The sequence below is a fragment of the Clupea harengus genome, chromosome 7 (genome assembly GCF_900700415.2).
Source record: "Clupea harengus chromosome 7, Ch_v2.0.2, whole genome shotgun sequence".
Classification (NCBI taxonomy): domain Eukaryota; kingdom Metazoa; phylum Chordata; class Actinopteri; order Clupeiformes; family Clupeidae; genus Clupea; species Clupea harengus.
The window spans coordinates 13,939,431-13,951,842 of NC_045158.1; the positions used below are offsets into that span (position 1 = coordinate 13,939,431).

The 12,412-nt window shown below is 44.1% G+C and overlaps 1 protein-coding gene across 1 annotated transcript; it reads left to right on the forward strand.

Moving 5' to 3' along the window:
* Window positions 1-1,049: 1,049 nt before the first annotated feature.
* tars1 (threonyl-tRNA synthetase 1) lies at window positions 1,050-11,488 on the forward strand. The gene is made up of 19 exons (XM_012828656.3): window positions 1,050-1,240; window positions 1,786-1,872; window positions 2,273-2,463; window positions 2,975-3,098; window positions 4,135-4,256; window positions 5,082-5,199; window positions 5,391-5,455; window positions 5,581-5,659; window positions 5,855-6,001; window positions 6,919-7,017; window positions 7,184-7,350; window positions 7,650-7,812; window positions 8,396-8,533; window positions 8,925-9,002; window positions 9,118-9,218; window positions 9,694-9,798; window positions 10,040-10,112; window positions 10,276-10,390; window positions 10,796-11,488. The coding sequence occupies exons 1-19, from the start codon at window positions 1,181-1,183 to the stop codon at window positions 10,942-10,944; spliced, it is 2,181 nt and encodes a 726-aa protein (XP_012684110.1). The 5' UTR covers window positions 1,050-1,180; the 3' UTR covers window positions 10,945-11,488.
* Window positions 11,489-12,412: the final 924 nt, after the last annotated feature.

Below are 12,412 nucleotides of genomic sequence, written 5' to 3' on the forward strand. Positions count from 1 at the left end.
TCGCAAATCCCCTCAGACGTATTTTTCAGTTACGGGGTTTTTACATTGCAGTGTCTATTTCTCGGTAACTTAAAAAAAATGTAAGCAAAAAAAAGTCAAACCAACAACTTTTATGTACAAATACGACCATCTACAGAGTTTGGTCCGCCATCTTTTTTTTGCGACACCCACCAACCGATGGAGAACTATAAGTGTCCATGGTTCCTTCGAAGCAACATACTGCGTGACCATGCAGTAACGCAGTCGTAGCATAACGGCACCTTTATAGTTACCGCCGGTTGGTGGGTGTCGCAAAGCAGTAAAAAAAAGATGGCAGACCGAACTCTGTAGATGGTCGTATTTGTATATAAAAGTTGTTTGCTTGATTTTTTTTTATTTACCGCGAAATAGACATAGTGCAATGTAAAAACCCCGTTATTGAAACTGAAAAACACGTCTGAGGGGATTTGCGAGGTGTCTGAGCCAGATATCTAATAGCATGTTAGCATGTTACTACCCACAAGGTAAACAGCATGGGTTGGACCAATCACAGCCCTGGGGTCTTGTCATTTCGACAGAGAGTGACAAAATTTGGGAGGTGCATGTCAGGCCACGGAGAGGTGCTCGGAGAGGGTTTGCAACAACAGAGAGGCCTCTGCGTGTCTGCGTAAATGGACAACCATAAATTGGGCTTTAGTGTTTGTGTAATAACTGTTGGAATATATATATATAAAAAAAGCAACAAAAAAAAATTATATTATTAAAAATAAGAATTGTAGGCAATAATAATAATAATATTCCAACAGTTATTACACAAACACTTAGATATATAGTGTAGCCTAACTTTCAAAAGTGCTACTTGCTGACATAATTAATGTAATTACTCAAACACAAAACAGCCAAGAGTATATAATATAATATGGTTTAAATAGCACGAGAGCAAGAGATCCTTGCATCATCCTCCTGCGACAGTCGGTAAGTCTACTCATTCTATTCTGATTAGCTAGAAATCCTGTCAATCAGGTAATGACCGCCTCTAACTGGAAGTGTTGCATCAGCATTGGCGATGAAACGAAAGCATCATCATATCCGGGATATGTACATGCCGGTGAGACAAGAGTGGTGGTTGTGTCTTGTATTGTAATTTTAGCAGAAGTTTGCTCCTGTTAGTACATTTCTGTCTAATATCAGTGATTTCAGAATGGAAGAAGAGAAAGTTACTCAGCAGATGAATGCGCTGCAAGTTGAGGAAGGGAAGAAGGTAATGCTCCGTCCATTTGATGGCTAAATAACCTAGCCGGCGAGGTTAGCTAGCCGTCAAATTTCTCATTGAAAACATGCTATCAATGCGTGTGGCGTGGTGCTGCCGCATTGTTACTCTGGTTACCACCTGGTTGCTTTGCAGTTAAGATGTAACAAGTGGTTGTCAGGTGTGTAGTATGTGTTTGGTTGGTTTGGTGTGCGTAAAGTATCCATCGAAAGAAAATGTGATGCAACCACCAATTAGGCTACAGCTGGTCAACGGAACAACATTATTGTTAGCCTGCTCTCTAAAACAAAATGGACAAATATTTGTCAGCATCGTTTATGTCGACTAGTTAACAGCCATCTAAAGTCACACCGACCAACCCAGCTGTCAAATTCGTCACACTAGGCAGCCTATCCTACAGGTTGTGTTTGTATTTGAGTAAATAAAAAGTAATCTGGGTGGAGCTGTGCACGCACACACGGAGCACTTGAAACCTTGCACACAACGAATTAAACAGGTGTGGTGTGCCTTATTGGTATTGTTGAATGTGGTGGCAGGGCGGTGCTGCTGGACAGAAAGGAGGTAAAGATGGAGGGAAGAAGAAGAGCAAGGGCGCTACTGGGGATTCTGCATGCAGAGCAGAGGTGAGTGGCCGAGTTGTACCAAAAATCAACTACTACCATCAAACAGGCATTCTGCCCTGACTGTTTACTTTCTGCAAAGTGGTCGGTATGCGAACTAACATTGTCTCATAAAAGATTCACACCAAGGGATTTTTCCCATAAAGATGCAGATTTGTGTTCTTGTGTGTGTCCCATTCACTTAGTAGTAGTAGTAGTAGTAGTACATTATAGTGTTGCTATATTAGACGTTCAGCATTGCATTTTGTGGGGAAAATGTCAGGTTTGAATGTGGGATACACAGCATATATATGACTATTTGCTGTATCACCAAGATTTTGTGCCTCTCAGGTAATTGGGCTGTGATGATGCAAAACATGATACCAAAATACTCCCATTGGGAACCCTCTCTGCCACTCCACAGCTCAACCCCCCTCCCCAGTATATCGAAGATCGCCTGGCCATGTATAACAAGCTGAAGGCTGAGCATGACACCCTCTTGGCTGAGCGGGCAGAAAAGGACAGCAAGCCCATCAAGATAACCCTCCCCGACGGGAAGGTGGTGGACGGGGAGACCTGGAAAACTACCCCATACACAGTGGCCTGTGGCATTAGGTGAGGTGGTGGCCCCTTCCTACAGTTAATCTGCATTCATAAGAAGCAGGTTAAGAATAAGGTTACTTTCTCACCAGTGTTAACCCAAACCCAGTGTTGTCCAGAGTACTGAAGTGAACTAGGAATATAGCAGCAACTGCAAAGGAGATTTAAAGCAAAGTGGGTTTGGTTGTTGCTACTCTTTTTGCCTGGTGCAAGTGGTTTAAACGCCTTCAATGGTTAGGGCTACAGTAGAGGGGTATTGAAGTGTTGAATATGTGACTTCTGCTTTCTATCTGATGGTAGATGCACGTAATGACGTTGGCACTTACTCACTTATGAGTAGTCATGAATTAGTTGATTTTCATAGGGTACTAATCCTCTAAAGCCTGATGGTATGGTCCAAAGTTATAGGTATCTCATCTTTCTGAGGTTTTCAATGTTTACTGGCTGTAGTGCAAAACCTCAGCCATGTTGAATGTGTCCTGTGATCTTAACTGTCTTTTTTTTTTATTGGTCTCCCACTAAACAGCCAAGGCCTTGCTGATAGCACTGTGATTGCTAAAGTGAACGGCAATGTGTGGGACCTGGACAGAGCCTTAGAGCAGGACTGCAGCCTGCAGCTCCTCAAGTTTGACGATGAAGAAGCTCAAGCTGTAAGTTATTTACAGCACAGGGTGTTTTACCTGTTTTATATGTCATGATGGATGGACAGATAGAGATTGATGTTTTACATGTCATGATGGATGGACAGATAGAGATAGATGTAATCCCTTGCAGTGAAGTTCTTTTTGCTCACCCATATGGTTAAATGGAGAGGTGTGAGAGAATTGGCTACACTAGAAGGCCCACTTTCATTGGCTGGAAAACATGGGTGTACATGTTATCTGTAAAATGTATGTAGGGCTTAAACCCCGCTTTTGACCTCTTAGTTTGTTTTGGCCAATAACTACTCACTATTGTCTCGTATTACCTCCTTGCTGTATTTACGAAGTGAGTCAGACATTTCTATGCACACATTTGTAAGATATGTGCTGCAGTTGTGGCCTGTTTGGAGGTCACCCAAAACTTGTTCTACTGCTTAAGGATAATTTACTGTAGCGTAATAAGAGCATTTGTATACCCAATGTAGATCTTAATAAAGATAAAATGCTTTTAGATGAACTCTCCATCTTTGAACTCTTTATTATTTTGTGCTTTTAACAGTAACTGAGACCTAAAAAAAGATAACCGCAATTAAGACTATCCCAGACTTGGCATATTTAGAAATTCTTATTGCAGTAAAAGGTGGCATTGAACTACAATTCAACTGTGAAAAACTGAAAAATATTTTTTTTATTCTAAATTAACATAACCTACTTAATAGCAAACATTTCTGCTTATTCTTGTGAATGTCAATATGTAATCAGACCAGAGTGTGGAAAAACATCTGTGTGTGTGTGTGTGTGTGTGTGTGTGTGGAAGGGGATGAATGAAAATGAAGGCAATCCATTTTAACCTGTTTATCGACCAAACATTTGACCATGCTGCCATGCATAGCAGTTTCACCAAAGGACGAACGCCTGAAATTATGACCCAGTGTTATGATGAGAACAGTGCCTGTAGTAATGACCCAGTACTCCCAGTCTGTGTGTTTACACACTCTGTGGCGAAATGTGCCCGTTTGTTGAACTCAGCTGTTTGCCCCCTCAGGTGTACTGGCACTCCAGTGCCCACATCATGGGCGAGGCCATGGAGAAGGTGTACGGTGGCTGCCTGTGCTACGGGCCGCCCATCGACAACGGCTTCTACTACGACATGTTCCTTGACAATGAGTGAGTCGATGATTTTCAGACCACATATCCTAGGCTATTTGCTAGATGAAGACAGAGTAAAAGCATATATATAATACTGTGCCATAAGTGAAAAGCAAATTCATAGTCTGAACCTGCAGTTCATCAAGTGATCTTCCAACTTTTTACTTTATCAGGCTTATTGTGTATTTTTCATTATTGTTCTGATTTATCTCAACGTTAATTTGGCAGGGCATAAAAAGTAAGTCAGTTTCAAAAAGTGTTCTGTGGGCTTTGAGGAAAAGGTCACATTTTGAAGACTAGATACATCCATGGTGGGAAATGAATGTCCTCCAGATAATTACCATAACAAAGACTCCACAGTTAGCACATTCAGAAGACTGTAGGCAGAGAAAATGGACCGGTAAACAATTTAACTTGACCTTTTCGGTGACTCCTGCATTTCCTCCGGCGTAATTTCGTGGAAATTAGTGTAGGTGACTATTAGCAACGGCAACTCCCCCCCCAATGATAGTCATTTTATGGTAATTGTATCCTGCGAGATACCTCTGCTGTCAGATAGCACCTTGTTTGTGGTTTCCATCTGTCGGCCGAGGAACAGGTTGCCGAGCTTATTGCATGTGCACTTGGTGGGCAGTGCTGGAACGCTTTTTAATTAGTAACATATTCTCCACACTATTCTCTCTTACTATCTGTTCAACTTCGCACTTTAGGGTCTTAGAGCTCATGTTTATTAATGAAGGTGTATCTTTTTTGAGGTTTGAAGTTGGTAAAGTTTGTCCCATCTCCCCTTCCATCTCCCTTTCTGCTCGCTCTCTCGCTCTCTCGCTTTTTTCTGTCTGGCAGAGGGGTGTCGAGTAATGACTTTCCCGGTCTGGAGAACCTGTGTAAGAAAATCATCAAGGAGAAGCAGCCCTTTGAGAGGCTGGAGATAAAGAAGGAGACTCTCCTGGAAATGTTCAAGGTAGCTCTCCCGCCGTTCGCATGGGGGAAAAAAAATACCATATCTATCTAGCCCTGAAAAGATGGCATATTCTGAAGGCTTTCAAAGCAGAGAAATTGACATTTGATTTTTTTTTTCTTTTCTGCTTCCTCTCTGTCGCTGCAACCCACCACTCACTCTCCCTCTTCCTCTTCCTCTTCCTCTCCCTACAGTACAACAAGTTTAAGTGCAGGATCTTGAACGAGAAGGTGACCACTCCAACCACCACTGTGTACAGGTTTGATGGACTGCTACATACTGTTCTCTTGTACTGCTTTGTATTTAATATAAGTCTGTTTTACATATCCAGCAGACACGCTTCTTCTCTCGCCTGTGTTTTGACTTCTCAAACCCTTTCTCTAGGTGTGGTCCTTTGATTGACCTCTGTAGAGGTCCTCATGTGAGACATACTGGAAAGATCAAGGCCTTAAAGATCCATAAGGTACATAGCACATGTTGCCTTGATAAATCAAAATTTGAACTAAGCTGATTTCATGAAGACAGGAGAAGTGGAAGAAGTAGACATTGCTGTTAGTTTAGCTTACAGGTTATCCATCTGGGAGACATTTTAAGATTAACACACACTTAATGTATGGTTATGTTTGTAAAGCAAAGCATTTTTGTTTAACCCTCGCAGAATTCTTCCACCTACTGGGAGGGGAAGGCGGACATGGAGAGTCTGCAGCGGATCTACGGCATCTCCTTCCCTGACCCCAAGATGCTGAAGGAGTGGGAGAAGTTCCAGGAGGAGGCCAAGAACCGAGACCACCGCAAACTGGGCCGAGTACGTACTGAAAACAAACGCGCAAAGGGTGGCGCGACCTGTCCGATGACTTCTCGTGAGGGATGCGAGCAAAAGATCGTCATAAGCTTTGGACTGTGCACGTGGAGCGTCTTTCTTAGAGCCTTGGTGTCATCATCGTAAACCAGGCGTAGTTTAGGGTGTGCCGTCGTTATCCTGAATCATCCAGAATGTGTTTGCCTCTATTTTTTTTTATTAGAAGTGAACATCTGGAAACACTCTCATAAAGAAGCACATATTAAAAGCTTACCACTAATGAAAGAAGGATTAAAAAAAAAAAAAAAAAAAAAAACTCATTCAAGACGTTACTTATCAAGTGATTGATGGGGCACTTACAGTAGCATCCAATAAAGTAGTGTGTGTGTGTGTGTGTCTATTAGCCTGTAAGCCTAAGTAAGGGGTAAATAGTGTGTGTGTGTGTGTTTGTGTTCGTGTGTTCGTAATGGAGGATATGACCTGGGTGTGGAGGCAGAGAGACACATGGCTCACGGCACAGCAGAGGACACGGGGACCTGTAGATGCGATAATGGGCGTGTGCGCCAGCTGTCAGCACTGCGGCGACGGGCGATCCCGGTCGCCCCGTCCGCCCGGTTGTCAGTGATGCCGCAACGTGTCGTGTGGCGTGGCGCGGCGGGCGTCACGTTGCTGCGGAGGCCTGCCGGTGCCTCCATAAAGCATGCAGATGTCTGCCTCCTTAATGTGCCATCTGCCTGGCCGCACCGCTGATGGGCGCCCGGGGAGCGCTTTGTCACTATAGAGATGGGGGGACCACTAATCTGACATCCCTCTTCCCTCGCCCTCTCTCCTCTCTCTCTCTCTCTCTCCTCTCTATCTTATTTCTTTCTCTGTCACTTTCTTTTTCTCTTTCTCTCTCCTTCTCCCTCATCTCACTTACACAGGAGCAGGAATTGTTCTTCTTCCACGACCTGAGCCCTGGCAGCTGTTTCTTCCTGCCCAAAGGGGCGTACATCTACAATGCTCTCATGCAGTTCATCAGGGTGAGTGCCTTGGTCCACACAGGCCTAGGAACAGCTCTTGTGTCCTTCCTTTAAAATGACTGTGCACTCCGCTGCCTCCCATAAATTTGTGTGGTGAACGTTATATGTGGTGTAAAAGTCGTACTGGTCGTCAACTTTTAATTTTTTTTCCTGATCTACCCATCAGAGTGAATACAGGAAGCGGGGTTTCCAGGAAGTGATCACCCCAAACATCTACAACAGCAAGCTGTGGCAGACCTCCGGCCACTGGCAGCACTACAGCGACAACATGTTCTCCTTCGAGTCGGAGAAGGAGACCTTCGCTCTAAAGCCCATGAACTGCCCAGGCCACTGGTAAGGCATTTAACCCTTCAGAACTAACTCTGGAGCAGCGCCAGCAGCCTCTTCTATTTACAGCCTTAAACCAACAGTCGCCGAGTCGATTACGCTGATTTAGTAATGATTTACTAATGAAGTAATTTGTTAGTGCTCTCACTTGGCTGCAGCCACCAGGTGCAATTAGCTAATTGACAAGTTTGTCCTTAATAATAGGGATTGGCACTTACCCAAGGTACCAGTCAAGGTTCTGTCAACCCTGGAGTCTCTACAGCTGTAGACTAGCGATGTATTAAACACCCCATCCTCACACACAGTTTGATGTTCGACCACCGGCCACGCTCTTGGAGGGAGCTGCCTCTGCGCATGGCGGACTTTGGCGTCCTGCACCGCAACGAGCTGTCGGGGGCGCTGACGGGGCTGACCCGCGTGCGCCGCTTCCAGCAGGACGACGCCCACATCTTCTGCACCATGGACCAGGTGAGCGGTGACGTGCTGTCCAGAGGGGGCTATCAGTGACGGAGAACCAAGAAGAAAACCCTCCAGTTGACCCTCATCAAACCCTATGACACATTAGGCTCCAGGGCCGTCTTTACGGTTTAACTGTAAAATTACAACTGTACGTTATTATTGGTAAAGTTACAATATAATGCCTGTATGATTTCTTTTAGGTGCTTTGTAGTCCTTTGAGGTCAGACATCTACTGTGTGTACGTGTGTGGGCCGAGCTCATAGTGTTTATTCAAACACAGAAATTATATAGCGTGATGGGCTGGGTTCAGACAGAAAGTCAGCCTTGCCTCCATTAGATATCCTACCACTACCAAAATATTAAAGCCATGTTCCCATTACAGAACTATTCAGCCCAGGAAGACTAGGTACCTTTAAAAAAAAAAAAAAAAAAAAGATAGGATAAAAAATGACACTTTGGTATAAAAAAATGGACAAACAATTAAATTCATTCTTCAGTTGTTTTAAGAGTCGTCAACGTGAAATCAATGCTACATAGCTTGTTGTTGATGTTTATTTGTGAACGCATGGCACATTTCTTTATTCTCCCTCAGATTGAGAGCGAGATCAAGGGTTGCCTTGACTTCCTGCGCACCGTCTATGAAGTGTTCGGCTTCACGTTCAAGCTGAACCTCTCCACCCGACCGGAGAAGTTCCTGGGAGAGGTGGAGGTCTGGGACCAGGCAGAAAAGGTAGACCAGGCCTGTCAGTCATTCCTGCTCTAGCTTTAGCTCTCTGGCGCCTGTCATGTTCTATCTCTCCTCCTCTTCCTCCTCCTTCTCCTCCTTTCTGTCTGTCACTCTCTCAAATGCCTGCCCTACCTAAATCAGATGTCAGGTGGGGGGGAAATGTACAGGTGACATTTAACAGAAAATCCTCTTAAAGGTGACAGTAACACAGTTCACAGATTTACTCACAGATGTACGTTTGAAATGTGGCTGACTAAAGGTCCGCTAATCCCAAGCACTTGAAAAGCCATTCACAGATCAAAGTCATTTTTTTCTTTCTATATATATATATATATATATATATATATATAAGTTATTTTTATTTATTTATTTGTCTGTTTGTTTGTTTTTGTAGCAACTGGAAAACAGTCTGAATGAATTTGGAGAGAAGTGGGTCTTGAACCCAGGGGACGGAGCTTTCTATGGGCCAAAGGTATGAAGGGAACATCCGCCTTTGCTAATGAACATACAGACTGTTTTTATATTTACCCTAACAACTGCACGAAGCAATTAATCTCTCTCTGGGCGCCAATTCATCTCCCCTGCAGATTGACATTGAGATCAAGGATGCCATCGGCAGGTACCACCAGTGTGCCACCATCCAGTTGGATTTCCAGTTGCCCATCCGCTTCAATCTCTCCTTTGTCAGGTACATCTTGCTGTCTGAGAGAGGCCGACCCTTTGAGATGGCGGTTTGAGATGTCTGTCTGAACCCGACAGGCCCCAGCTGCCCATGCTGTTGTTTGGACAGGTTTATTTTTCAAATATTTGTTGGGTTTGAGTCAAGTGGAAATTTCATGTTTGTGTGCTCTCAAAGGCTTACTTGTCTGCCCACACACCTCTGTTTTTGGATCTCAGCCTGTTAATCCCCAAGGAGACTTTTTTTTCCCTCACTTTTCTTTCTTTTTTTTTTTTACACCTGAAAGATTTTTTTTAACCATGTTTCCAAGGTTAATGCCACACACATTTCTGGCACTGTGAATCATATCATCGCAGTAGCCAAAGTCACCAGCCACAGGCATCGTGGTGGATGTGTTGTTTGTGACGTTTTAGTGACACCATGTGGTCAGTATTGGAAACAGATGTTTTACAGTTGTTTTTAATGTGTATGGTTTCTCTTGTAGCCATGATGGTGATGACAAGAAGAGGCCAGTGATCATCCACAGAGCCATCCTGGGCTCGGTGGAGAGAATGATGGCTATCCTGACTGAAAACTACGGCGGGAAATGGTAAGTGTTAAATAACAGCTGTCCATTTGATTAAGATGTCTACCAGGTCTTCACTGTGTTTTTGTAGAATTAGAATTTTCCCTTGAAAAGTTCCCTTGCGTCTCTCTGTGCTGCGGGTTCATCCAGTGTGTGTGTGTGTGTGTGTGTGTGTGTGTGTGTGTGTGTGTGTGTGTGCCATGGGAAAGAAACAGAGGCAACAACCTGCCAGTTTTTAAAATGAATTGCTCCTTGCCCCCTCTAGGCCTCTGTGGCTGTCTCCACGGCAGGTGATGGTCGTACCTGTAGGACCCACTTGTGAGGAATACGCTGAAAAGGTCGGTCTGTTTTGTGGACTTGCACCTGTGTTGCTTTTGTTAATTAGCACCACTTCCACCCACATTTTTGTGTGTGCCTTTTTTTCAGTTGGCACTACACATGGTTATCATTTTGAGAACATTCCCTTGCTCACGTGTGTGTGTGTCTTTCACACACCTCCAGGTTCGGCAAGAGTTCCACAGCGTGGGCCTCATGGCGGACGTGGATGTGGACCCTGGCTGCACCCTCAACAAAAAAATCCGGAATGCTCAGCTAGCCCAGTACAACTTCATCCTTGGTGAGTGCGGCTGCAGGCTGCCAGACAATACCACCTCCACTGCTACGGCCTCTGCTGTGAGGCTCAAGGCCGCTCGCCTTTTGAAGGTGGTCTGGTTCTGGGTTTGGCTACAGAACACCATCTTACTGTTGAATTAATCTGCCACCAGCCCCCCCTTCTATCTCTACCTCTCTACCCGGGCGGGTCCAAGCAGAGGGCCCCCCCTTATGAGCTGAGGTTGTGCTCAAGGTTTCTTCCTGTTAACAGGGAGTTTTTCCTTTCCCCTGTCGCCATTGTGCTTGCTCCAGGGGGAGTTCAGGCCAATTCTCCCTTAGTCCAGCTGGAGTTTATGTCTTTTAGTTAGACCTTTCTGAGAAAATTGAAAGCTATCCCTTTGACCTTGACTTTACTCTGTTTTGTGACTAGTGGTAGGAGAGAAGGAAAGGACCAGCGACACCGTGAACGTGCGCACGCGTGACAACAAGGTCCACGGAGAACGCAGCGTAAAGGAATGCATCGAGCGGCTCAGGCAGCTCAAGGAACTGCGCTCCCGCAACGCAGAGGAGGAGTTCTGAGACCCACCCGCTACTACCTACTAACCCTGACCACCCCCTGCCAAATCAGCCTCAAGTACCTGCTTCCCCTAGGGACCTGTGTCAGCTAGGCTTGTTGACGTGCTCATGTGTAGGAAAATGAACAAAGCGTTTGGGTTTTGTCCTGCTTTCAGAATTATTTTTTTCTCCCTTTCCTCACACTATACTGTAAAAGTAATTTTAAAGTCTTACTCTGTTATTTTTAGCTATGTTTCCCAAGCTTTGTTTTGCGGTTTGGTGCCACAGACCTGGTACATCAACATGGAATCTGACAGTGTGGTGTTGACTCACCGAGGCTAAAGTAGTGGATGTTTAGATGAAGCGTCCTTTCTTTCATGGCTCTTTCTACTCGTAGGAATTAAGTGTACGCAGCAGCTTCAAGGAAAGGGACTTCAAGTGGGAACGTGATTTCAATATTAGTACAAAGTACTACAACTCTCTACAATGGCTCCAGTTGAATTTACTTAAAAGCAAGCAAAAGGAATTGACATGGGATCAAATATACAATAAAAGACTATTCTTGCAATTGTCTGGTTCATCCAACTGGTGTTTTTGTCCTTTTGTAGCTCATCATTAGTCCACAGTCTAAATAACTATGAACAAAGATATATGTACTATATGTATTCTAATGTATTTTCACCATGTAGTTTTGATTGCTCTGTTTGATGCATATGCGGGTGCTCCCCTTTTTCTCTGCTTTTTCTTGTATGATTCCCCTGACATTCTTCCAAGAACACAGACCAAATACACAAAGGAGATTATGAAGTTTATTACAGTGTTGGTCTGTTTGTGCAAAGGGAGCCAGTGTTGTGTTTTGTGATCACACTGATGAATTATTGACACCACGTGAAATCATTTTGAACTCATGCTGTTCAACTGAATCTGTGTCATTAAGATATTTTCCCGTCTTTGCCCTAATGTGACATACTTCATGTAGCCTAACGGATATTTTACTCGACCGCTCAACACACGAGGTCATTTTACATATTAACTTTTTGAATGAAGCACAGAAGTGTTTACCAGCTTCCACTGCCTCATCGCTGAGAATATGACGGCACTGGTAGTTTTGGTGTAATGCTGGTTGCGGTTTGATCTTTTCTTGTCTCTTCTCAGACTTAGGCTGTGGCAGACACATCTGGTCCCTGTGACATTTCACAGAAAATCTGCTTAACACGTGATCACTGGAAAGAAAATGCAAGACATTTATTCTTAAGTCAGTCTTATTGAATCTGACTGAATCAGCTGAATTTAGATGGGAATGGGAGGCCAATGCAAGCTGAGGTCCAGGGTCAAGTCCTATATGAGACTTGACATTGGGGTTTCACAGTCAAAACAAAAAGCAATAACTTGGTTGTCAAGTGAAAAGAAAATCCAGGAAGTACTATACATTTTGTACTGTGACAAATATAAGAGAACACATGGGAAGATGTGTCACCTGATCATCTTACTG